General features: G+C 50.2%; 11 protein-coding genes across 11 annotated transcripts; 6 read left to right on the top strand and 5 right to left on the bottom strand.

Moving 5' to 3' along the window:
* Positions 1–1,144: 1,144 nt before the first annotated feature.
* On the bottom strand, positions 1,145–2,826 carry P175DRAFT_0479102 (uncharacterized protein). Its single transcript, XM_040895383.1, has 3 exons — positions 1,932–2,826; positions 1,295–1,843; positions 1,145–1,218 (listed from the first exon to the last, which is right to left on the bottom strand). The coding sequence occupies exons 1-3, from the start codon at positions 2,415–2,417 to the stop codon at positions 1,168–1,170; spliced, it is 1,086 nt and encodes a 361-aa protein (XP_040752208.1). The 5' UTR covers positions 2,418–2,826; the 3' UTR covers positions 1,145–1,167.
* Positions 2,827–2,953: 127 nt separating this feature from the next.
* Positions 2,954–3,763, bottom strand: P175DRAFT_0501447 (mitochondrial 37S ribosomal protein uS8m). Its single transcript, XM_040897167.1, has one exon. The coding sequence runs from the start codon at positions 3,539–3,541 to the stop codon at positions 3,029–3,031; it is 513 nt and encodes a 170-aa protein (XP_040752207.1). The 5' UTR covers positions 3,542–3,763; the 3' UTR covers positions 2,954–3,028.
* A 373-nt stretch (positions 3,764–4,136) lies between these two features.
* P175DRAFT_0437937 (uncharacterized protein) lies at positions 4,137–5,699 on the top strand (the record flags this gene model as incomplete). Its single annotated transcript, XM_040893880.1, has 3 exons — positions 4,137–4,174; positions 4,248–4,414; positions 4,471–5,699. 3 exons carry the CDS (start codon positions 4,137–4,139, stop codon positions 5,697–5,699), a joined length of 1,434 nt encoding a protein of 477 aa, XP_040752206.1.
* A 4,710-nt stretch (positions 5,700–10,409) lies between these two features.
* Positions 10,410–11,708, top strand: lysB (homoisocitrate dehydrogenase lysB; the record flags this gene model as incomplete). The annotated part of the gene is made up of 4 exons (XM_040899941.1): positions 10,410–10,437; positions 10,511–10,551; positions 10,613–10,782; positions 10,865–11,708. 4 exons carry the CDS (start codon positions 10,410–10,412, stop codon positions 11,706–11,708), a joined length of 1,083 nt encoding a protein of 360 aa, XP_040752205.1.
* Positions 11,709–11,839: 131 nt separating this feature from the next.
* On the bottom strand, positions 11,840–12,857 carry P175DRAFT_0458556 (DUF1769 domain-containing protein; the record flags this gene model as incomplete). Its single annotated transcript, XM_040894680.1, has 3 exons — positions 11,840–11,997; positions 12,083–12,625; positions 12,710–12,857. Coding segments are annotated over 3 exons (849 nt in total), but the record flags the coding sequence as incomplete, so codon positions are not given.
* A 328-nt stretch (positions 12,858–13,185) lies between these two features.
* Positions 13,186–15,441, bottom strand: P175DRAFT_0437770 (uncharacterized protein; the record flags this gene model as incomplete). Its single annotated transcript, XM_040893869.1, has 1 exon — positions 13,186–15,441. One exon carries the CDS (start codon positions 15,439–15,441, stop codon positions 13,186–13,188), a length of 2,256 nt encoding a protein of 751 aa, XP_040752203.1.
* Positions 15,442–15,587: 146 nt separating this feature from the next.
* On the top strand, positions 15,588–16,168 carry P175DRAFT_0532163 (uncharacterized protein; the record flags this gene model as incomplete). Its single annotated transcript, XM_040899940.1, has 3 exons — positions 15,588–15,741; positions 15,789–15,865; positions 15,965–16,168. The coding sequence occupies 3 exons, from the start codon at positions 15,588–15,590 to the stop codon at positions 16,166–16,168; spliced, it is 435 nt and encodes a 144-aa protein (XP_040752202.1).
* On the top strand, positions 15,965–18,296 carry P175DRAFT_0557496 (F-box protein). The gene is made up of 2 exons (XM_040900773.1): positions 15,965–17,615; positions 17,716–18,296. Exons 1-2 carry the CDS (start codon positions 16,406–16,408, stop codon positions 17,835–17,837), a joined length of 1,332 nt encoding a protein of 443 aa, XP_040752201.1. The 5' UTR covers positions 15,965–16,405; the 3' UTR covers positions 17,838–18,296.
* Positions 18,297–18,886: 590 nt separating this feature from the next.
* P175DRAFT_0557494 (DUF1748 domain-containing protein) lies at positions 18,887–20,083 on the bottom strand (the record flags this gene model as incomplete). The annotated part of the gene is made up of 4 exons (XM_040900772.1): positions 18,887–19,040; positions 19,223–19,265; positions 19,314–19,353; positions 20,033–20,083. 4 exons carry the CDS (start codon positions 20,081–20,083, stop codon positions 18,887–18,889), a joined length of 288 nt encoding a protein of 95 aa, XP_040752200.1.
* Positions 20,084–20,220: 137 nt separating this feature from the next.
* P175DRAFT_0233505 (uncharacterized protein) lies at positions 20,221–20,962 on the top strand. Its single transcript, XM_040892657.1, has 2 exons — positions 20,221–20,470; positions 20,520–20,962. Exons 1-2 carry the CDS (start codon positions 20,347–20,349, stop codon positions 20,759–20,761), a joined length of 366 nt encoding a protein of 121 aa, XP_040752199.1. The 5' UTR covers positions 20,221–20,346; the 3' UTR covers positions 20,762–20,962.
* Positions 20,963–21,419: 457 nt separating this feature from the next.
* On the top strand, positions 21,420–23,493 carry P175DRAFT_0493131 (pyruvate kinase CDC19; the record flags this gene model as incomplete). Its single annotated transcript, XM_040895942.1, has 8 exons — positions 21,420–21,543; positions 21,643–21,687; positions 21,754–21,800; positions 21,863–21,943; positions 22,001–22,122; positions 22,195–23,028; positions 23,105–23,186; positions 23,248–23,493. The coding sequence occupies 8 exons, from the start codon at positions 21,420–21,422 to the stop codon at positions 23,491–23,493; spliced, it is 1,581 nt and encodes a 526-aa protein (XP_040752198.1).
* Between the last annotated feature and the right edge of the window lie 823 nt (positions 23,494–24,316).

The following is a 24,316-nucleotide window of genomic DNA, read 5'->3' as shown; positions in this document are numbered from 1 at the left end:
TTATTGGATGGTTGAGGGAATACAACTCCACCGGGTGTGTGATCGAAGTGATGATTGTTGCGGATGATGGCCGATAACTTAGTTAGACCTTCCTCCGCGATGTCAGCAAACTCCTCCTTCCACTAACTAACTAAATAGTTAGCTATTAACTACTAGCTTGAGCTCAACTGAAGTGCCGTGGCATTATCTCTTCCCAGCCCTCTGGTTTGGCACTTCGCTGACGGTCTTAAACTAGTAATTCTCGGTGCATAAAGTTGTGACTCCACAGCTGGTGCTAATGAGGTTTCATGAAGCAACACTACGCGGACGGCGCTGGAGACAAACTTTCCACATTTTTGCTTTTACCGGGAATTGATCAAACCCAGACAGAATTCCCACACAATGGCGGGTATGAGATAAAGAGGAAAGGGGAAAGAGGGGGGGGGGATTCTGCTGGAAGCACCGATTGAATTATCGAGACTCAAGGACCACCGAATTCGGTCCTGACAGCAGCCTAAGACAGAAGGACACGAGTGTGGAGATCATGGGATCTTCCTTTCTTGCTAGGATACTGGCGGTTCTGGAGGGAATTGGGCATACATATCACTGCATGTGTTGTTGCCCAAGCCTGGGGCGGTTTGCCAGCCGTCGAGTAACTTTTGCGAGTGATGTTCAGAAAACATGATACGGGTAGGAAATATCCCAATTGATGTCTTTGTTCAGTTTCTCCGCCTGCTTGCTTAACAAAAAAAGCCGGCGTCCTGGATTATTGGGTCCCTTGACCCCCGTTTCGTTCTTCGCAATGGCCCGAATAGTAGCGAATTCTATACCAAGCATAAAGACACTTTACCAAGAAAAAAGAGAGTAGAACGGTTTTACAAAGAGGGGTGTTTGAGAGGGTTCGCAAAAGGAAAAGTAGAATCAATCAATCCTGGCGCTAAGGGGGAGCTGAAGTAACCCGGCGGGACGCCAGCGTGTGTGATGATTTGGAAGCCTAATGGTATTGCTATGGGATACACACACCTCTTTGTGAGCCGACGGAAGCTGGCTTTCCGTCGCTGACTGTGAAAAAAAAAAAAAAAAAAAAAAAAAAAGGATGACAATTAGAAGATTTTTCTCTCGGTCATGATAAACCAATTCAGAAGTGATCGTAGAGCACCGAAGACTCGCAGCACGTTAAGTCGGGGGCTATTGTTTCCTTTGCGACGGGAGCACAATTCCCAGGCGACAGGCATATTCCTTGAACTCGGCGTCAATTGGAGGTTGTAAGAATGTCTTAAATGGCCGGTTAATCCTTGACATCCAGGTGACCTACCTCGCAGCTCATTCTAATACCATCCTCAATCCCAACCCGCGGTTCGTACCCCAAAATCCGCTTTGCCTTTTCCCCATTGGCATATCGAACGGCGCATGCATCCCTCACGCTACCGCGACTCAGGGTTGTCGTCTTACCGAAGACCCATGTTAAGCACTCAGATATCAAACCAACGGCATAAGCCAATCCTTGGGGGATATGGATCTCAAAAGGCGGAGTATGACCGAAATGGGTCCATATCGCCAGGCAGAAGTCCCTGAAGGCGATGGGCTCGTTGTTCTGGATGAAGAATGCTTCCCCAGCGGCAGTCCTGAAAGAAGTTAAGTTCTCTGCGGCTAAGACATGGGCATCTGCAATGTTGGTGACATAGGTGACATCCCATAGGTTGAATCCATCCCCAATGACAAAAGGAGTCTCGCCCTTTGCGATACACGCATGAATTGCGGGGACTAATTGATAGTCGCCAGGTCCACAAAGGACGGAAGGCCGGAGAGCGCAAGTAGCCATCGTATTGCAGGATTCTTGAAGGACCATGGCCTCGGCGGCAGCCTAACCATTGCCCCAACCCCATCGTCAGTAACTCTAAATCCAAGGCTCTGCAAATAGGGAAATGACAAATTTCAAGTAGGGTCCGGACCTTGGACTCCCCATAGATGAGAGATGTACGGGGTGTAGGCCATCGCTCATCAATGTTCGGGTAGGGCATCCCCATTTGATCCGTCACGACGCAGCAGGTACTGGTGTAAACGAAAGCTTTTACTCCACTCTCTTTAGCCGCCGCAAGCATATTCCTAGTTCCTTCGACATTGATTCTCCACACATCTTTCTCCAGCCCTCTTCCAAACCGCTCAGCAAGGACAGGAACAAGGCCAGCCGTGTGAATTACGACATCTGGCCTCACTTGTTGACATGCCTTGCTAACTTGGTCAGCATTGGTGATGTCTAATTGAATGAAGGAGGTGTGATCTGGCACGGGATGCGCCGGGTTGGGAGGATGTAGGTCGATGATAGTGATGGCACAGTCCGCGTATCTCTCCGCGAAAGCTCTTGCGGTGGCTGCGCCCACAAACCCACATCCGCCCGAGATGACAATGTTCTGAATACGCACAGCACCTCCAGACATTTTGACCACTCCAGAATATGCAGCTTATCTTTTCGCCCCTCTTCCTGGATTAGCCACAACTGAGTAGTGAGACTCGGATTGACCAGGCCTTAGATTGCCTCGCCTGTCCTGTTCCCCCCGCAGTTAATATCAAGAATGCAGGGAAAGGGCAGCTCACCTACAGATAGTAAAGAAGTCATACAGCAAACTAAACGATTGCTATCAAGATGGTTTCTGCGGTGGCCATCCACTCATAGAAAGATGATGAACGACAGCTGAGGAGAATGAAGGAAGTTATTCTCGCTCAACAACCAAGATCACAGGACCTCGGAGTAACTGGTAAGCCGTCCATCGACTGGGGGCTGTACAGATTACGGAGGGAGAAGAATATCGTTTCACAAGAACCAAAAAAAGAAAGAAAAAAAGAAAATACAGAGGAGTAAATAAATAGTACATGAAGTCACCTAGGTTAATATACAAGGTATCTGTTCATCCCAGCAGTCGCAAGCAAAAGAAACAAGACCCGAAGCTCGGGAGGGATGTCGTGACTGACCAAACTCCGAATAAAATGCAAAACCCACACACCACACTCGCGCGTAGTATCGACTCTTTTTATCTTGCTCTCTTACGATTTAGAGAATTCGACAAAGAACCAGTCCTCCCAGCTTTTTCTCGACACATTCTCGCGCTTCTAGAATGCCCTGGTCCGTCGACAAGTAGAGACTCTCACCAGGTGATCGTAATCCCTCAACATAGCTGCTCTTCTCCCCACGAATAACCTGGCGCAGACCAGCAACATCGATGGTAATTCTCCTTGTAGGCTTGCTAACCATGGTCATCTTTCCCAGTACCGGCTCGCTTTGCCAGTACTTCAATCCCAGCCAGAGACGTCTCGAGGCAACATTGGTTTGTGTCAATGGCTCCACACCCTGGACCTCGTCATTGACGGTCGGGTTTCCGAGAAGATTATGGATAGGAGGAGGAGTAGGACCTCCGCGGACAACGGAGGAAATGTAGCCGGAGTTCTGGAGGGCGAGGCATAGTTTCAGGTGTAGGTTGGAGTTGGGGATGGAGGTAAACCCCAGTCGGGCTTTTGTGGCATTGTTGAGATGCGAGCAGACATGAGAAAGGTTGACGAGAGACATTTTGAATGGTGAATTAGAGAGCAATTGGCGCCCAGAAGGGACCAGTGGTAGAGAGAGCCGGTGAAGGTGGTTGTTTGATTTTTGAACGCGGGACGTGAAGGCAAGGCGTAAGGGAAATTTCGCTGCTAAACGAGTACCGATCCAAGAAAAAAAAATGCCCGAGACGATGCTTGAGCCCTAGTTCGAAAACGCTCAAAACGGGTCAATAATGCGAATCTGGAGAATCTGGAGTTCTTGAAGCCATAAACAACCAGCTGCGACGGGAAATTCGATGAATTTTTCGGATAAACAGAAACGACGAGTCCCGAAGTGGTGCCCGGACGCTAAGGCAGCAACGCCCTCGAATCGTCATCGTCGTTTATGCAAAGCCGATTTGCATCTCGAAGCGCTTTCATAGCCGCCGACCTTCTGGACTTCTGCATCTCACCGTCCAATAGCGCGTGGCCTAGTAAGTGATCCCCCCTCAGTACTCCCCAGCAGGAGGGCTCTATATATCCCTCTTCTCAAATCCCCTTATCTTTTTCCTTTGCATTTCTATCACGACCCTGTCCCCCATACCCTCAGAGCTTCTCAAACGAGACCTAAATAGCTCATTATGCCTCCTTTATCAGGCGAAGAGTGTATGCTAACTGTGTGAGTGCCTAGGATTCTCGTTACCCCGCACATGGTCATTCTGCGTGGACTCAACTGATGCCTCTATCTATAGCTTTGCGGATATCCATTATTACTTCACAGCACCAAATCCTAAACCGCTGCTCCATCGGTTCGATAAAGGCTCATATCTATATCTCTATCACAATGCGGCCTTGCACACGACGCGGATTGAAGTAGCGAACAACCCTGGAACCCAAGACCAGGATGCATTCAATGGGAGTAAGCAGAGTACAACCGTTCGTTCTGAGGAGTCTCCTATACTGACCCGCTATTAGCTCTTGACCATGTTCACTTGCGCCACTCCACCAGGTTTCCGACGTTATGTACCTTGACCGTGGACGGCCAGGGGCAAGCACAGGCCTACCCCCCACCACCCTCCAGCACAAGTCCTTATGACTGGCAATTACCCAGCCACGACCCCCGTGGAGAGACTACAATCCAACGTCTCAACACCTTGGACATCTATTTCTGGACCCAGGATGACGCTGATCAGTTCCTGGATCTTGCGGAGCGCTATTTGCCCAGCGCCCAGGTTGAAACCGACCGACATCCCTATCAACCTGCGTCAGAGACCCACGCTACCAGTACTATTGTCCAGCAACTTGAGAACGTAGCGATCACAGATCCCGCGTACCAAAACGGACAGACCAGAAACTCCCAGTCAGAAGTAGTTCCAAACCCTGGCGCGCACTCCGTCTCTCCTGGTGCATCAGCTGGTTTTCCTCCACCTCCACTCAGTGGTCCACCCCCCCAACAACCATCCCCAATAAACCCATCTCCGGCAGAGCAGAAGAGGGATTCCGCCCAATTTGCGCCCTTGCCGTATAACCCGGCGGCCCCCGCTGCGCCCGAACCGATCAAGCACCGCGAGAAAACACCTCCTCCCCCGGATGCCGGAGAAGGGACCGGTCTCGCCGCAGCTATGGCCGCAGACCAAGGCATCCTATACTCGGCTCCTTCCCAACTCTCAGGAGGAGTCTATACTCATCGCCCTACGCAGAGCCAAGCAATTCCATATTCCATGCCCGGAAGCTATGCGTCACCACCCCCTAGTGCGGGACTAACCCGGGCGGGGACATTCCCCTTACAAGCATCCAGCCAAGGGCCTTCGGGATTGCCTCCGTATTCCCCTGGTTTCCCCGCAGGCGCAGGACCGCACCATGCCCAGGGAGCACCGATGATGTCCTTTGCACCACCTCCTACGGATCAAAACGCGCACCTAGCGCAGGAGCCCAGCCTCTACGGTACCCAAGTCCCAGCAATTGGCGGCTACTCAGACTATTCCTACGACCAGACGCCCCGGCAACACCGGTTTAGTTCCGAGTACGATGTTCATAACCAAATGTACCGACCAACAGAAGCAGAAGCCAAGTCCCATCTCCAGAAACATGCTCAGCTTGCCGTGCAGAATCCAGGACAGCGGCCACGGAAGCTCGAAGACAGCGCCATGCGGATGGAGAATAGTGTGAACAGATTCCTGAAGAAGCTGGAAAGGAAGATCTGATCCCGTGTTGGTTGTGCTTCTGGGTTACCATGTATCAAGAGAGTTTTAGCAAGCGTTCCCAATTCAATCTAATCAATGCGTTTTTTTTTTTGTGCAGGGATACCACCACGACGATTTTATATGAAGACTCCACTTCTTCTTCTTCTTCTTCTTCTCCTTCTTCTTCTTCTTCTTCTTCTTTTTCTTTTTCTTATGTATCGGCAACCCTATCCACCATTTAAGAACGCCTATTCTCCCCTCAAAATAATTCTATAAATAATAAAGAAATCCACCATCCATTTCCAGCTGCAGCTCAAATTCATACATGCACGTCCCGATTACAACCCAACCAACAATCATCAAGTACTTGCGTTCAACTGAAATGGATCACGGGTGCAGAGAGCCCCCGGGCTCAGTGTGAATAAAAGTATTGGTGAGTGAGAAGAGGTGCAAAACCAAGCTAATTGGGTTGTTTAGTTCATGAGGAATGAGGGATTTCAGTACAGGGTTAGTGGATTATTATTATCATTACAGTTAAAGGGAGGGGAGGACTCCTAAGAATTGAGATTGATCGAGGTATTTCCCACAGGAATCGCTAATAACTAACTAGGAGTGTGAATGTGACAAACCAGACCCCTTAACTACCTCGATACCAGCCAGTTTGATCCCCAGGAAGAAGTAATTCAACTCACTATTGAAAGAAGCAAGTCGGAATCTCATCTTTCAAAACACAAAGATGAATGAATGACAATCCGAAACGGAAGCCCCTGCTAGCCCATATCCCCAACTCAGATAACCACCTCGAACTAATGCTGCGCCAGCTGTCCTTAGCTAGGCTCTAAAAGAACCCCAATGAAGATTAAAACAATAAAAACCAGGTTCAAATATTATCACAAGAAGATATATCGAATGAAGACAGAAATGATGAAGTGAAGGAAGAAGAAGAGGAAGAAGAGAAAGAAGAGGAGGAGGAGGATGCGAAACCAAAATACTCCTACGCAGATCAGATGCAAGATGCGATAGAAACGCTAAATCACCAATCATGAAACGATGCTGTGAGAAACACAATCGGTGTCAAATGGAAGAAAAAGAATAGTCCCAAAATGGGAGGCAAAGCAACAGAAAATAAACAACAAGATGAAAAGGCTGACTTCCGGGGTGCATCGAAGGATAAGGGTATAGAAAGATATGTTACGAGAAGTGAAATAAATGGGCAAAATATTCGGACCAAGCTGGCATACGGAAACGCCTAGTGCGTGGTATTATCGTTCAACGTCAGCTGATTGATATCGATACCAGCCGGCCTCCGTGCTGGCCGTTTCAGGGGGTAGCCTCTGGGGCAGCTTCGGAGACAGCGTCAGTGGAAACCTGGGCTTCCTTCTCCTCTGGCACAACAGGAGCAATGTCAGACTCGGCTTGGCCACTTTCATGGACAGTCGTTTCAATAGGGGCCGGGGTGAATTTCTCGGCTTCCTCGGGAAGAGACTCCACAGGAGCCTCTAGCTGCTCCGCCGGCTCGTTAACTTGAGTTTGAGATTCAAGAGGTGTCACTTCTAGCTGATTCGCAGGCATCTGGTCCGCAAGTTTGCTAGTCAAAGCTTCAGCGGGCTCAGATAGCTCAGGGATAGGCTCCGTAGAGACCTCAACAGATGGTTCGACGGGGGGTGCAGCAGGCGTGTCCTCGTGGGAATCCACGCTCACAACTGACTCAGGAGATTTATCAAGACCTGTGGCAGTCTCCTCAGAGGTCTCTGGGACAGTCGTCTCCTGGACAGGTGCCACATTGGGGTGTTTCTCTTCCAACTCTGGTGCAACGACTTGTTCTGCAGCACTTGGCTTCTCCTGGGACTTTTCAGCCACGCTCTGATCCTCCTTGACGGGCCGCGTGGAGCGAGTTTCCAGCCTGGAAGGTACCCTTCTCGGAGCACGAGCAACCTGGGGGCGAGGAGGACTTCGAATTTCTAATTTCTCATGTGCCTTGTTCGCCGAGCTAGCAGTTGGGCGCATCATCCTCGCAAGAAACCCCTCATCCACGGGCTTCGTGCTACTATTGCTTGTCCGGGAATGCGGGCGATCGTTCCCCGCATGTCCAGGGGAGGTACGGGTTGCTTGTTTGCGAACGCTGGCAGCTGTCGGGGTGACGGCGCGCTGGGCTGCAGATCCGGCATTTCTCAAAGTAGATGGTTTGCGGGACAACGTAGAGGTAGGTCCCACCTTTGCTGCTGGAGCCAGGCTGGGGGCCGTGCTTGAAGCGGGTGGTCGAGCTTGTCTAGGTAAGGACCCAGAACGAACATCGCTTGGCCGGTGTGTTGACTTTGCTGTCTCGCGAGCTGGTGTTGAAGCCCGAGCAGGCCTTGCAGCAGCCTTGACCGTAGTATTTAAGGAGGCTCGGCTTGGTTTGTGGGCCGGTGCCTTGGGAGAGTCGGTGTTTGTCTTGCTGGTTGAGGGCCTAGGAGCGCGAGTTGCAGTGGCTCTTGCGGCTTTCTCAGTCCCGGGTTTGGTAGGCGAGGTCGGCGTGCGTGGTTGAGCTGGGGATTTTGGCGCTGGCGCAGCCGGTTTGCTGGCCGACAAAGTCTTCGCAAGCACAGCCGGTGGTTTCTTAGAAACTGCTTTGGTCGGCTTCGGAGACGACAAAGCGGGAGTTGGTGGGGACGACAGCTTCGGGGCCGGCTGGCTTTCCTTGTTCGCGAATGGTGTTGGCTGCTCAGAGCTTGTGTGTGCAGTGGACGGCTCAGTGACCTCGGTTGAAGTCTCCTTTCCCGTCTGCCCACTCATCTTCTGAGTGGTTCCCAAGCTGTTGGTGGTTTGGATTGACGATGCGACGCTCTTGACGCTGCCGTCCAGATCATCCGAGTTAAGGCTTCTGGGGCCCTTGGCTGAAGGAGGAGGGCTGTCGCTGGTGCCGCTGATGCGCTTCAGGCCGATAATGGGGTTCGACGGGGTTCCTCCGTCCACGGCAATGAAACTCGCGCGCACTTTGGACAGGTTGTCCGAGTTGACGGGAGATCGTCCACGGGAAGGCGGAGAAGGAGTCTTGTTCTGACTGTTTTCGAATCTGGCGAGGAGACTTCTCACGCCCTGATGGGCACCTGTATCGGTCATGGTGGGTTGGTAAGCAGGCAGTCAGGAGAAAACGGCGGTGGTGAGTTGGAGGTAAGGAGGCCAACGCTGGCCGGAGCTCAGTGGATCGAACGAGTGTAGCAGCTGCAGCGGTGGTTTTCTCAGGTTAAACGCATAGAAGAAGGTAGAATTAAAATGGAGGTCGAGTTCAACCTTGTCCACGCCAGGAAGAACAGCTGGCCAAAAGGGCAAAAAAAGGGCTGAACGCGCTGGTAAGATGGTTGAAACAGAAGCGGGGAGGCAACGGGATAATAAACGGTTGGCGGCAATAAACAAACCACCACAACAACCAGGGAGGAGGAGAGACAAGACCAGAAAGACAAGAAAGACAACTGAGCAAGCTGATGCTGATCAATAATGAAGCTGGGGGGAAAGCATGATGAAGGAAGACACTAGAAACAGGCTAGAATCAAGTGAGAGAAAGAAAGGAGAAGAAGAGACGAAGTGGTGGTCGGTGCGAGCCTCAGGCAGCAGCCATAGCAGCAGGATGCAATTCAGGGGTCGGGTGGGCGGCTTCACCTTTAATTGCGGTTATAAGGTAAGACTCACTCTCGTGCTCATTCTCTCTGGCTTTAGTAGATTCCTTTTATTCAATAATTTCGGCGAGTTTATCCAGTTTTGTGCTTTGCGTGGCCCCATAGCGCCGGACACTATTGCTTTCCAAGGGACGGCAATTTATCTGTCCCTTGAGAGCTGGCAGGAGATTCTGGGTTTAAATAATGCTTTAATCCCTTGCAATTCAAAAGGGTTGTCTTTTCTATGTCAAACTACTATGGGAGGGTGCTGTTCCCTCACGGCATACTCTCTCTCGACTCCGAAATCCTGATATAGGGAGTTCACATGTCCCGTTGTACACTCGTCCAGGCCTCCCCTGTAGAATTGCAGGACTCCTGCAGTCCCCTGCAATCTTAGACTCCCCATGACCCTGTAGACGAATGATCTTTCTTTTCCTTGTGAAATTTCGCGTATTCTCTCACCCCTCAGGTTCAAAGGTTGGTGGATCTTAAGGTCAGATGGAGTGTGTCTATCCAATGAATCACACTGTCAGTTCATTCATAGCAGGACGGACCGAGGTATTATATTGACCATCACAATTCTTCCAATATACCGGCAGTGGTGAGACCCTGGATAGGGATTGTGTGCCTTGCTTCAATTATTTACTCGGAAAACAGAGAATTGATGTTGCAACTGGTTCCGTGAGGGTGTTAGGTGAAACGCTCGGCAGCATCCGGAGATTCGTGCTAACCAGAAACCTGGTCTGGTCCAATTTTGATCGGTTCAAAAGTTCAAATTTCAGATATATCGCTCTTCTTTCGAATTTTTCGGCGGATTCTAAATTGGTCATCGAGCAATGATGATGGCTCTGGAGGGCGGGGGGGTTGTGCCCTTGTCCGTGCCAATTCGCGGAGTAGATCTAGAACACAGTCAAATGAATCAATAAACCAGTCTTCATCTTATTCAGGAGATGACAGACAGCAGGATGTCAAAGTAGAGCGCCGTTGCTCCCGGCTATACTGATCGGATCAACGTTGTTCCCGTCCACATACAAAGAGTTTCATCCGATTGCGGGCCATATTCTTGTCCAGTAGGAAATCTCAACGGATTCACACCATGGCTGCCGCTAGGACTCTTCGCATAGGTCAATTGGGCTTTTCTTGTGTTACGCTGAATTTGCGGTGTATGTAAACTTGCTGACATCGCTCCTTGCTTAGGTCTCATCCCCGGTGATGGTATTGGCCGCGAGGTCATTCCCGTAAGTGTTCCCTCCGTCCAACGAACAAGAAAGAGACATTCTAAAGAAGTTATATGATTAGGCCGGTCGACGAATTCTGGAATCTCTCCCTAGCTCCCTCAACCTGAAGTTCAGCTTCGTTGACCTAGATGCGGGTTTCGACTGCTTCAAGCGCACTGGCACCGCCCTGCCCGACAAGACCGTCGATACCTTGAAGAAGGAATGTGACGGCGCTCTGTTTGGAGCTGTTAGGTAGGCCCCATACGCAATGTCCCATTATTTGTCCGTAAACCTGGCTAAATATATTTTTTTTTTTTTTTAAAAAATTCAATAGCTCCCCCAGCACCAAGGTCGCCGGCTACTCCTCGCCCATCGTTGCACTCCGCAAGAAGCTCGATCTCTATGCCAACGTGCGGCCTGTCAAGACCACCGCCGGTACCAGTGGCGGCAAGCCCATCGACCTCGTCATCGTCCGCGAGAACACTGAGGATCTCTATGTCAAGGAGGAGAGCACCGAGGAAACCCCCAACGGCAAGGTTGCCCGGGCTATCAAGCAGATCTCCGAGCGCGCTTCAATGCGCATCTCCACCATCGCTGGTGAGATCGCCCTGCGCCGCCAGAACATTCGCGACGCTTCTGCCGCCGCTGGTCTCCGTACCAAGCCCATGGTGACCATCACCCACAAATCCAACGTTTTGTCGCAGACTGACGGTCTCTTCCGGGAGACTGCGCGGGCCGCTCTCGCTGCGGAGCGCTTCACCTCTATTGAGGTTGAGGAGCAGATTGTGGACTCGATGGTTTACAAGCTCTTCCGCCAGCCCGAGTACTACGACGTCATTGTTGCTCCTAACCTTTACGGAGACATTCTGTCTGACGGCGCCGCTGCTCTGGTCGGTAGCTTGGGTCTTGTGCCTAGCGCCAACGTTGGCGATGGCTTCGCTATCGGAGAGCCTTGCCACGGAAGTGCTCCTGACATTGAGGGCCGGGGTATTGCCAACCCCATTGCCACTCTGCGCAGTGTTGCTCTCATGCTGGAGTTCTTGGGTGAGGAGAAGGCCGCGGCCAATATCTACTCTGCTGTGGATGGTAACCTGGATGAGGGCAAGTACCTTTCCCCTGACATGGGCGGAAAGGCCACAACCCAGGAGGTTTTGGATGATGTGTTGAAGAGACTGTAAACTGTATATAGGACTGCTAGATAAGGGGTGCTAAAATTGCATTAATATAGTATAAACTATATATTATCAGCATACCTTTATTATCCAACCTGCTCAGTGTCTTGTTCTCCTTCTCCTTCTCCTTCTCCTCCTTCTTCTTCCGTATCCGAAAGTAAAACCAACGTAAACACAACAACAAGATACACCTGTCCCGTCCCCCGATTCTTCAAAACATACCGGAGAGAATGCGTCTTCTCATCAATATAATTCAACGCATTAATCTTGAACCCAGGAAGACGGAGTGTAAAATCTATTCCCGGCAGTTAACCACAGATAATATAAACCAGTGAACCAAGAACTCTGTATAAAAAACAAAAGCCACAGGAGAAACATACCATTAAAATCCAAATACCGATTCCCAAAATCAACATAATATACCCTCCCCGCCTCAAAAACGAACCGCTTTCTGGTTTCTTCGCGCTGGAAATGTCCTCGTCGCCCCTCGACATCCCCAGGGATCCCTTGCCTTTGTCGGATGTCCAACCCGGTCCCATCTCCTCCTTCTTCGACAATGTCGCCGTGGTGGATATCATCGGGTAAGTCACCGTTCTCGTTCTCGTTCTCGTTCTCGTTCGCATTCCCATCCCCAATCCTAAACTGGTTCCATGTCGCCAAAGCAGGACTATACAGATAGGGTCTATCCGCGTAAGGATCCCCATCTAGCGACGGGTCAATCGTCCACTGGACCAGACGCAGCGCAGCCCCGAACCCCAGCGGGAGTCGATCGCGAATTGGACGATCAAAGTCATTGCCGAAGAGTAGGTCGTTCCCGTTGACAGGGTCAGTGAAGACGATCGCGAAGGAGATGGAGTATTGGTCCTTTCTATGGAGGGGATGGGAGAAGTAAGGCGTTGTCTTGGGAGAAGTACATGGGTAGCCTTTTTTTTTTTTTTTCTCTCCCTGGTTAGATAGATATAGAAGGTAGGAAGGTAGTAGGTAGTAGGAAAGAATCCTCAGGTTACCTGTATAGTTCTGGATTCGGACACTTAGCCTGGTACATGCGTGTTCGTTTTCGATTACAAGTGTCTCTGGGGTATTGACGCGGACGATTCGGTGCGTGGTTGGATTGTAGTCGCTTCCTGCGGTAACTTGCAGTCGGTATTTCGAGGCTGCGGCTTGCTTGGATTCTGACATGTGGATGCGATACAAGAACAGAACAAAATAGCTTAGCTACCTAACACATCCCGTATATTGTTGGAAATCTGATCTTCCCTCAGGTACATGCAGGTTGATATATAGATGGCGCCCTGTTTTATACTGATAGGCGGACTACGTCATCGCTAAAGATAGAGATCACAGTGTGCGGCTGATTGGAACAACCAGGTTGAATTCGGATTATACAGTCTATTATAATATCATACATCAAATGAAAACAATCCAAATAGTCATACGAGCTAATGTACAGATTCCCTCCCCCCAAAAAAAGAAAAAAAAAAGGTCAAAGGTCGGCCGGATCAGAAGGCAGCAACTCAAGCTCATCCTCGGTCAGGATACCGATTCCACTGTCCAGTCGTCTGCGATGCTTTCCACGTCCAACCTCCACGTCAACGAACCTAGTCATACTGACAGGAGTGATGGGTTCACTGCCAAGAGGCGTCTCGGATTGTAGCTCGTCCGATTTCATTTCCCAATTGGCAGCACGGGCTTTCGCCTTTCGACGCTCGGAACTGACTGTGGATTTCATAAACGCAAACGACCGTGCTTGCTCGGCCGCCCAGCTATCCAATAAGCTGTCTCTAGCCTCAACTTCGAAGCGTAGTTGCTCTTCAAGGCCAAAATGGGTGTGACGAAGCTTCTCGGTTTCGGTTTTGGCTGCCTCAAGCGCTGTGTTGAGCTCGGAGACGCGGACATTCATCAGCCCGAGTTCCTGGTCGTGCTTTGCATCCTGCTCCGCAGTGCTCTGCTTCCAGCTTTCAATCGCTTCGGACCGCTCCCGTTCCATCCTTTCAACCTTGGTAGTGAGATCGCAAAAGCGTATGCGGTTGTGCTCGATGACCTCTTCAAGCTCGCGGATCAGCCGTTCCCTTTCGGAAATGGTTGATTCGGCTGCTTGACGGGCATTCTCTTCGGCTGCAATCTTCTTCTCCAAGTCTGATATTTGCTGGGCATGTTGCTCACTGAATTTAGTTCTTTCATCTTCCAGCCTCGTAACAAGTAACTCGAGGCCGTTCACCTCACCATGGTATTTGCTAAGGGCACTGTTCAACCTGTCGATGCCAATAACATGCTCCTGGGCCTCGTTCTCTAGTTCCTGCATGCGCATCCTGGTGTGGAGCATGTCCGCAGCAGAAGAGGAAATCGAGTCCTCTAGGTCGTGTATCTTCTTCGCTGCGGCCTCATATCTCACCAGTAAATGATCAAACTGGCCACGCAGGGCTCTTTCGCGGTCAGCAGAGCCTTCATGTCGCGTCCGCTCCTCCCCGAGACCTTTGACAAGGGTCTCGACTCGTTTTACTAGCGCACCGAGAGTAGAAGGGCCGTCATTTAAGCTAGCATGGGCAGTCTCGCCGGGTACTGCACGCTCCAGTTCAAGACGAGCAGAGCGGAACCGGTCTCGCATTTCCGCGATAATTTCCATTGCGTTGGTACCCGAGAACCCCAGATCAGAGAGTTCATGTTGGATGGAATCGAGAGTGCGAGTAGCATTGGAAGCTCGATCCAGCGCTTGCATTAGCGTAGGAAGAATGTCGTGGAGGAAGTCCGGTGGTGGAGACGATTGATGCAGATGGCGTCCAAGCGCTGTGTTATCGAGTGAGCCAAGACGAGAGCGGCAAGCATCAAAGAGATTTCTCTTCTCTTTCTTTGCGACCTCAAGATCGTGGGAAAGCGCGGCAAGTTCAGCATTCTCCGAGGGTTGGGCCGAGCCGCCCGCGTTTCGACTGAGCAGGGAAGGGTCGTCGGGGACTGACGTCGCGCGCATATCGGCGACGCGGATGATCGGAGAATTGGACATAAGTAGCGTGTCTGCATCGAAGCCGCTATCGTTGATCATGATTGTATCAAACTCGCCATCTGTGGTGACAGAGTCTTCGCGTGTTGAAAATGATAACTGGGTTCGCAGTTGGTCGTTCTGAGATTCTAGATGGTCAATTCTCTCTCGAGGTGCCATCCAGTCTCCGTCATCGGTAGTCGAATGACTTTCCGGGGAGATCTGGCGCTTTTTCACTAGTTCTAATTCTTGCTGCAAGGCGTTCCTTTCTCGGAGCAGTGATTGCCAAGTCTTCTCATATTGAGCAGATGCTCGCTTCTCGCGTTCTATGTTGTTGAGCTCTTCACTTAGACCCAGTCGTCTTATTCTGCGCTGTGTCCGCGAGTCTAAAATCTGTCGCAGAGGAGTAAAATGGAGAACCCTCTCTGATGAGGTAGAGTCCAAAGGGACTAAACTATCGGAGCGACGGTTCCGTGGCAGAGGAGTTGAGCGTCTTCGCAACCTGCGACTTGGACTGCCTTGTAGTACAGTGACTGCGTTGGATTCTTCAAAGGAAGTGCGGCACATGGCTGGGGTAAGCCCCGTAGAGTAGTCAGGGCATGGCAGCCTTGGGCCTGGGTCCGAAAAACGGACTTTTTTGTTTGGGCGAGGGGTGACAGCATCGTCGAAGCGACGGGAGCTGCTGCGCAAGACTCGAGGACTTGGATTGACGTCCAGGGCACCGCTATTGCGCCTCTTTCTTTGAGAATGTCTGGTATCCACCATGGTATGTACCTACCTAACAATCCCTTTGAGGTGATGGAGTCTGGGCTTCCGCTAAATGGATCTACTTAAAACGAAGTCAATGGTCTCCGGCTCATGAACCGTTGCACAGACGTATTTAACCCCTGTAGATAAGACGATCCACCAAGATGGCGCAGACACGAATACGGGGTAGGCACCAAGAGGATCACAACAAACAACCCGAAACCGATGTTGCTACCTGCAGGTTCATTGGGATTGTTGTGGTTATTTCGGTCTTCCTTACGCGCGATGGATCCAGCAGGATTACCCAATTGGGAAATCGTAAACAAGGCAGCCATCAGGTGACCGTCCATTGCCTGAGCGCTCAGGCAGCCACGAGCCTAGCAACGAAGGGCATTTTGAGGGCATTTTGAGGGCATTTCGAGGACTGGAGGAGAATCCGAAGGTGGTTTCGTGCATTTGGTCTGCTGTCGTGGAGAAATGAATCCATTCCGAGTCATCCTCAGGTGGAGAAGAGAGGAGAGCTCATTTTCGATCCGATCAGGAACACCACGACGGATTCTTTCTGAATGCAAGACGGATCAGCTTCTGCATCGTTCATGCTCCATTATCTCCTGGGGACCATGATCAGGAAATTCCCCAAGTCTCGATCAATAATGAGAGCTCTTTCGAGTTGTCGGGTGATGTCATCTGGGGAACCATTAACTATATTGCCTCTTTGACGTGGACCTCCACCAACTTCAACTAACGGAACAACAACACTCGCAAGTCCTGATCTTCATCTAGGATTCGCTTGATATCGTCCGTCTAGTCGTGTCTCCCTTTTTCTAGTACATTCTTTTTCCCTGCTTTTTGCCATGCCTCATCGATTGAGCGGTGAACCTCTCTTGAAGTGATTCCTGTCCTGCACACCCCCTCCTTTCCTGCCGTCTTCCTCTCTATGGCATGGCTGTTGCTCGGACAGCCACCACCATAGTCATCAACAATGGACAATTCTCATGAGAGTGGCGGAGAACAACACCGTCTACTCTCTCTGCCAGACCTCGAGTCCAAAACGGTTCAAAACTTGAATACTCCCCTTCTCCAACTCCCTCCCGAACTACTCTCTCAAATCCTTTCATACCTCTCCGCGCCACATTTAGCCTGTGTTTCCGGAGTCTGTCGGTCACTAGCCGAACATGCGCAGAATGACCTTCTATGGGCGAATTTGGTAAACGCTTATTTACCCGAGCCGATCCACGACCCGGGGGTTTTCGACTCCTTCCGCAGTCTCTATCTTGCCCATTACCCGTGCTGGTTTATCCCCCGAAGCAAAGTGTGGTTTTCCGACACAGAGCATACTGGCAACCTCATTATAGCACGGTATGACCACCGTCGGGGCGTCATCGAAGCTTATCGCGTGATTGCAGAACGGCCTCCTCACAAGTTCCAGATCTGGGAATATAACCCGGACGTTCTGATTCAAACCTTTGACCCGAAGGTCAGTCTTTGGCTTGACGATCCGGTCCTTTTGTTAAAGAAGGGCCAGAGCAGCCAAACCAGATATCTGGACGGCGAATCGCGTATGCGCATGCCAGTAGAAGTACAACATGTCTTTAATGCATTTTCGCTCTGTTGTCCGAGTACATCTCAAATTCTCGATGCCAACACCCAGTGGCCTCCCCCATCCATTCCAAGCGAGCATCGTGTGTACCGGGATGCAGAAGTCCACTGGTCCGAGTGGAACCGCCACCCTCGACGGCTAGAGAAGATGTCTGAATGCGCGTTTCGAATCAGACGATGGGCGCATTTCCGGCTGGGCATGCCCATCTTCACTGCAGGCCGAAGTGAGACACTTTCCACTTACGCAACCCTGGATCCGAGCCTATACACTCCCACGAAGGAAAAGCCCTACCAAGGGATCTGGGTGGGCGACTACTCGGCCCACGGATGCGAATTCCTGCTGTTTATGCAGCGAGGCAAGGACGGGGATAATCTCTCCGAGCTTGAAGCAGAAAACCAAGGCATTATCCAGAAAGGCAGCCTAGAAGCCGTCAAACTCACAGGAGACCCAAACGTCCCCCGGGGTCAAATATCGTTCATGTCCGATGACATTGGGCCCGGCGGTACTGTGCGGATCGCAGACGAGGAGATCTTCAAGGGGGGAAGAGTTGTGCGTTCCAAGGGCCACCTGGCGGGTCTTGGATTCAGAGATGGTAGGTTCTCACTCTTACATCGTTTACATTTTCTGATTATCATCATCATTATCATTATCATTGTTGTTGTTGATATTTTTTCTGACGCGATGGTGTCTAGATACATTCATTAATTCCCAACTTATCCTCGTCTCAACCGACTGTGTCGCTCATTACTGGGAATCCATGGGCCATATATCGTATTTCCGTCGGCTTGACATCGACGCCCTCATTCATACGTGACAATCTGTAGAGCGTAATGCAGCAGACGGAACCCCAACTAATGATTTATGAAAACTTACGAATAACGAGCTCACTGTTGACGAAGCCGGCGAGAGTAACTATTTATTTTATGCCTTGGTCTTTTTCTGATCACATCACATCACATCGCAATCTTGGCCGCAATACCTTGAGGAGCGCGTACATTTATTCCACGACATCTTTCTCCCGTATCCACCCTTTTTGTTCGGGGCGGGGGGTTCTCATGATACATTCTGGATATGATTGGGAATGATTCTTCACTTTGCGTTTTTCTCTTATATGCTGAGCGTAATAACGGGTATACCTGGGGAATTAGTACACTGCCTAATGTAACATATGCTTCCGATTTTCCTCGGGGGGTTCCTACCGAATTGAAATTCTAATTATTGTTGCCTAGTAGTCGAGATTGTTCACTCTACCGTACGAGAGGCAGGCTGACGGATTAATTGGAAACTGAGAATATATATTTTTATTCCTTTTTTTTTTTTTCTTTCTGTCGAGCTCGTACTCATTTGCTGATAATCTAAACAAAACTACCGCTGTATAAATATATATATTAACTTACACACCACTTATTCGTGGGGAAATCAAACACGGCATCTCAAAATTCCCTCAGTCATATGTACATGTCCACGCAGAGAACGGACAGGCTCGAGAAACGATGATGCCAATACATGACAAACAAGTAGGAGATAAGAAGGGCAAAAAAGAAAAGAGAAGAACAAGTAGGTAGGCAAGTATGTAGGCAGGTGAGGAGCGATTCTAGAACCAATGGGAAAAGTAAGGTAATGTATACACGGAACGTAGTCCAGCAGGTAAGAATAACGATTTCCAACGCCACGGGTTGCAGATTTTGCACGGCTGAGTCGAGTCGAGGAGAGCAATAAAGAGTCAAGAGTCAAGGAAAAGAAAGGAACGGAGAGAAGTTAAAACCCAATCAATCATCAATCATAACATGCCAACCCTGCCCAGTGTTATACGTCATCTACCACGAACAGAATAAGTAAGCCGCAAGGACGTGAAAAGGTAGCTTATCGCTTCCGCTCAAAGTAGCTGGTCGAGCCCAAAACCGCAATCGACTGATCCATTACCCACTCGCCGACGCCTAGGTAATTGTCGATCCATTTCTTGAAGTCCTTATTATCGGTGATTTTGTCGGAGCTGAGACTGGGGCTGTCGAGGACCCTACGCGGTACCACCACCCGGCGTGGGATGGGGCGTGGCGCGGGGTAAAAGGGTTAGTTACACAACTCAATGAAGTTGATTTGGATTGAGTGGTGTTTGGTTTTGATTTTGTGCTCTCTCTCTTTTTTTTTTTTTCTGGGATGATGTAGAGAATGGAAGGAAAGGATAGGAGGTGTATTTACGTGAGACCAGTTGAACGTTTGACGCCGGCCAAAAAGGCGGAGACTGCATGCTGTTAGAACCATTTAGGAACTGAATAAGAGGCAAACATACTCAGCACCGCATCGAAGGCGTAGTGAGTGAGACGACCGAGCTGTTAGAATATATGACTTAGCTCCGAGCAAGTCGAGATTCAACACCTAGATCCTCAACATACCACCATCTTGAGTTGCTGAGTGCCAGTATAAAATCAAGGTATAGCCACGTCAATCAAGGAAGATATGGGAGATAATCAATCGAGCAGCAGAGCGACACAAACCCTAAACTGTGAAGAGATAGTTCGGTGAGACGGATCAGGAGAAAGAAAAGCTCTGGAGCAAAAGCTGTTGTTGTTTCGAGGCGTACACTTCCCAGGAAAGAAAGTCGGGATGTAATTGACTCTCACGTGCCCTTTCACATGATCGTCGGGAGTGACTGATTCCAGGTGGCTGGTCCGGACTCAATAGGGAAATGTGGCTGGGATGGGGCTGGGCTGACTAGACACTAGTCCCAAAACAGCAATGAACACGGGGATTTGTCTTCCGTGGGGGATATAGTTCCTCCGATGCCGATGATGGTCTGTGCACTGCTCAGCGGTGAATCCGGCGGTGTGGTTCTGCCAACCGCCCAAGGATTTGTACTCCGTACTCTGTACTCCGTATGCTAATCAACATCATCATCATCCCACTTTTGCGTACGAACGTCCCTGCTCGATGGTTGGCTTGCTTTTTTCGTCAGCGGTCCCTGTGGGCTTCATGTCGATCGTTGTCTACAATTCCAAGACCAACACTTACCAGGGACCTGCGCTCGACCTTCACTGTTCCTGTGTCCCATTGCCTCCTCATGGCTAGTTAATCACTGATTTCTTTGTGATTCTGTCCTGGATGGTTTTCTTCCTCGATAATCCCTGCTTCGTTTCCACTCGCTGAGCTCCTGTACTCGACGTTGACTTCGGTCCTTCAGCGCTAATCCTCCCCTTTTTCTCCCCCTTGCGATGCCGACAGACCGGTCTTTGTTTCGTAACATTCACTTGTATGTTGGAAGTACTGGAGAACCTATAGGAGGGCTTTGGTAGGAGGGCTCTCTGACTGAGGATAATCTGCTCTGGATGCTCGGACGGATCCTTCTTATTGTCAACGAAGATTGGACTGTGAGACATAGGGCTTCTGGTCGGATCGTCACACCATCAAGCAACCCTGCTGCTACTGGGGAGTATGATCTCTATAGCAATGGTAAGTCTTCCTCTATTTCAAGTTAGCGCCGTTGCTAACATTTATCTAGGTAACATTAGAGTGACCGACGAACCATGGGATGCCCGGTTGATCAGTCATTCTATCTCTAGTCGAGAAGTCTCATTCCGCCAGGGTGTCCGAGAAAGAGACGGCAAATGCGTCATAACTGGACAGCCCAACAGACTCGCTGCAGCAGGTTCCTGGATCGGATATCATGGCAACATTATGCCAGGAACCGGATGGCAAGGAGAGATTCGAAATGGAGCTTTCCCGAAGACTGAGAGTAACTAGGGAAGAAGAGACGGATGTCCTAGGTCGTCGAGAGATTTTCTGAATGAATATGACTTGGGGTCCCGCCAGGAGGGGTTATGCTTGCATGAAATAGCCTGCTTCGATGCCTATTTCAATACCTATTTCAATACCTATATAGGGGTTGGTCGATGCCTGCGGGCTCTTCGCCAGCGTAGTTCCTATCCCGGGCGTATTTCTGATTCCCCCAGGAAACCGTGACTGCGGTGGATCCCAACTTGTATTCTACTACACTATAATAATAATACGGAGTATAGTAGAATAGAATTCCCCTTGCCATGCCTTGCCCAGTCATTTTCTATTGGTTGAGACAGCTACCAGCTCATGTGGTTATAGGTATCTGTAGTTAAGTATCCGTAGCTAGGGATTATATAACCTGGGTTGATGGTTCCAACCGTGGCGGCCAACAGTATTTTCCCTATGGGCCACACTCAAGCCCCCGCTTTCTCTCTCTCTCTCTCTCACCGGCCGGTCAACCCACTTTTTTTTCCTTATCGTTTCCTCCCCTCTTTTACCTCCCACTACCTCTCCTCCTCCTCTCCTTCCCTTCTCTTCCCCATCCCAACTCAACTCACCTGGATTCAATTCATCCTTCCTTCCTCCCCTCATTTCATCTCTGAAATCGGGATTTCTCATCAAAATGGCCGCCACAAACTCTCTCGACCATCTGAGCAACCGGATGAAGCTGGAATGGCACGCCCGGCTTAACACTGAGATGGTGCCCTCGAAGAACTTCCGCCGCACCTCCATCATCTGTACCATTGGTATGTCCTTTATTTTGTTTCTTCCCTCTCTCTCTCTGCTGGCTTCCAGCAGCAAATAATTGCTTTGAATTGTTTAGCTGACATTCCTTTGTCCCCCAGGCCCCAAGACAAACTCCGTGGAGAAGATCAACGACCTCCGCACAGGTACGCCAACAAACCCGAGAGTTCCGCCTGTTCAAAGCTGACGTAACCCCCCCCCTTCCCCAACAGCTGGTCTCAATGTTGTTCGCATGAACTTCTCCCACGGCTCGTATGAGGTAAATCTTGAGACACCATATTGCAATTCTCGAGGGGTTCAAGTCGCCCTGACTGGTTCTAGTACCACCAATCTGTTATTGATCATGCCCGCGAGGCTGAGCGTCTCCAAACCGGACGTCCTCTCGCCATTGCTCTTGATACTGTGAGTCCCAATTTTTGGATCAGGAACCCAGGCACGTAAGCCTAACACTAGCGGTAGAAAGGACCTGAGATCCGTACCGGAAACACCATCGGCGACAAGGACATCCCTATCAAGGCCGGCCAAGAGATCAACATCACCACCGATGAGCAATACGCCACTGCTTCTGACGACCAGAACATGTAAGTCATGCCGGATTTTCCCGCGAAGCAACGTCAATCGGACCTGTTACAAATTGAGCTAACAACCTGCAGGTACCTTGACTACAAGAACATCACCAAGGTGATCTCTCCCGGCAAGCTCATCTACGTCGATGATGGTATCCTTTCCTTCGAAGTGTTGGAGGTCGTAAATGAGCAGACCCTTCGCTGCAAGTGCCTCAACAACGGCAACATCTCCTCCCGCAAGGGTGTCAACCTCCCCGGCACTGACGTTGATCTGCCTGCTCTCTCCGAGAAGGACATCAACGATCTGAAGTTCGGTGTCAAGAACAAGGTCGACATGATCTTTGCCTCCTTTATCCGTCGCGGAAACGACATCCGTCACATCCGTGAGGTGCTCGGTGAGGAGGGCAAGGAGATCCAGATTATTGCTAAGATCGAGAACCAGCAGGGTGTAAACAACTTCGACGAGATCCTGGAGGAGACTGACGGTGTCATGGTCGCCCGTGGTGATCTTGGTATCGAAATCCCTGCCCCCAAGGTCTTCATCGCCCAGAAGATGATGATCGCCAAGTGCAACATCAAGGGTAAGCCCGTCATCTGTGCCACTCAAATGCTGGAGTCCATGACATACAACCCTCGCCCCACCCGTGCGGAGGTTTCCGATGTTGCCAACGCCGTTCTTGACGGCGCCGACTGTGTTATGCTGTCTGGAGAGACCGCCAAGGGTAACTACCCTTGCGAGGCCGTTCGCATGATGTCCGAGACCTGCTTGCTCGCTGAGGTTGCCACTCCTCACTTTAACGTTTTTGACGAGCTGCGCAACCTGGCTCCTCGCCCCACCGACACTGTCGAGTCCATTGCTATGGCTGCTGTCAGTGCCAGTCTGGAGCTGAATGCTGGAGCTATTGTTGTTTTGACCACCAGGTATATTCCATCCCCGCTTTCTTTCTTTTTTTTTTTTTTTTTGGGAAAAACGAAGTTGCTGACTGTTCGGGTATAGCGGTAACACTGCTCGTATGCTTTCCAAGTATCGTCCTGTCTGCCCTATCATCATGGTTACCCGTAACCCCGTGGCTTCTAGGGTAAGATCTGATCTGGTGTAAACGATATTTCTCTGCGTGGTTGCTAATGAATCGATTGTAGTATTCTCACTTGTACCGTGGTGTCTGGCCATTCCTCTTCCCTGAGAAGAAGCCTGACTTCAACGTCAAGATCTGGCAGGAGGATGTTGACCGCCGTCTTAAGTGGGGTATCAACCACGGTCTCAAGCTCGGTATCATCAACCGGGGCGATCCTATCGTCTGCGTGCAGGGGTGGCGTGGTGGTATGGGCCACACCAACACCGTTCGTGTGGTCCCTGCTGAGGAAAACCTCGGTCTGGCTGAATAAATCGGCAAGGAATATGTATCATCTCTTTGATTGGATGACAACAGTAATGATAGCGACCTGACTGTTAGCTTCAAAGGGGGATGGATGTCTTTGGACATCGTAGACAGGCGTTAGTTACGCACGAGAACCCTAAAATCTCCGCGCGCGCACAAGCTCCTGTGGGACCTTGTGTGTGAGTTGGTATACTCGTGATTTTCCAAGTGTTTGGGCAGTAACCATGGGGATGCCCTCACTCGCTGCGAGAGTGTGTGGGGGGACGAAAGGGTTTACTTACCCTTGGGGCGAGTGAAAGGACATGATCTGTATTCTTCTTGACTTGGGCGTTAGTTAGCAAACCATTGTTAGTGGGGGGTTTTTTATGCACATAAAAAGCTAGATTAATGACATGCTCATGATTTCCGATTATCTTCTTGTTAGGTGAGTCGTCAGTGGATATTCACATCATCACCTAGAAATAGAGCCTGCACGGAATTCAAGTTTCGTCAAACCAAGTCAGAAAAGAGAGCAGAGCAGAGCACCCCTCGGAGAGTGAGGAAGGCAATGAGAGCAAGCGATCGGGCCCTGTCTGTTGTCTCTTCTCTTCAGAGATCAATCAATCCCAAGTGAAAGATATCCTTTTCGTCCTGCCACAGGTCCAAGGGAAGGAATGACTAAATGATTTATCTATAGTTAGTTAAGGATCCATCCATCCATCCAGTCAGTCCATTCCTTCTCTCCTCTCCTCTCAGCTTTCCAAGTTAGTTAGTTGTTCTTATTTGCTTCCCCGCGTGCAGCTACTTAGTTATGTTATGTGTATGTACCGCCCGGCAGGCTGGTTGGTCGG

This window comes from Aspergillus ochraceoroseus (genome assembly GCF_002846915.1).
Source record: "Aspergillus ochraceoroseus IBT 24754 chromosome Unknown P175scaffold_4, whole genome shotgun sequence".
Classification (NCBI taxonomy): Eukaryota; Fungi; Ascomycota; class Eurotiomycetes; order Eurotiales; family Aspergillaceae; genus Aspergillus; species Aspergillus ochraceoroseus.
Note: the sequence above shows the minus strand (reverse complement) of the source record. Positions and strands in the feature narration are given on the sequence as shown.

What these genes read in the sequence shown, in the direction of transcription:
- P175DRAFT_0501447 (XM_040897167.1), bottom strand. Translation starts at nt 3,541, where the DNA reads ATGTCTCTCGTCAACCTTTCTCATGTCTGCTCGCATCTCAACAATGCC.
- P175DRAFT_0557496 (XM_040900773.1), top strand. Translation starts at nt 16,406, where the DNA reads ATGGACAATTCTCATGAGAGTGGCGGAGAACAACACCGTCTACTCTCT. An exon ending in GGGTCTTGGATTCAGAGATG is followed by an intron (nt 17,616 to 17,715) that starts GTAGGTTCTCAC and finishes GATGGTGTCTAG; the next exon opens with ATACATTCATTAATTCCCAA.
- P175DRAFT_0479102 (XM_040895383.1), bottom strand. Translation starts at nt 2,417, where the DNA reads ATGTCTGGAGGTGCTGTGCGTATTCAGAACATTGTCATCTCGGGCGGA. An exon ending in TCATCTATGGGGAGTCCAAG is followed by an intron (nt 1,844 to 1,931) that starts GTCCGGACCCTA and finishes GGCAATGGTTAG; the next exon opens with GCTGCCGCCGAGGCCATGGT. An exon ending in GTATTAGAATGAGCTGCGAG is followed by an intron (nt 1,219 to 1,294) that starts GTAGGTCACCTG and finishes GCCGAGTTCAAG; the next exon opens with GAATATGCCTGTCGCCTGGG.
- P175DRAFT_0233505 (XM_040892657.1), top strand. Translation starts at nt 20,347, where the DNA reads ATGCTCGGACGGATCCTTCTTATTGTCAACGAAGATTGGACTGTGAGA. An exon ending in GTATGATCTCTATAGCAATG is followed by an intron (nt 20,471 to 20,519) that starts GTAAGTCTTCCT and finishes ACATTTATCTAG; the next exon opens with GTAACATTAGAGTGACCGAC.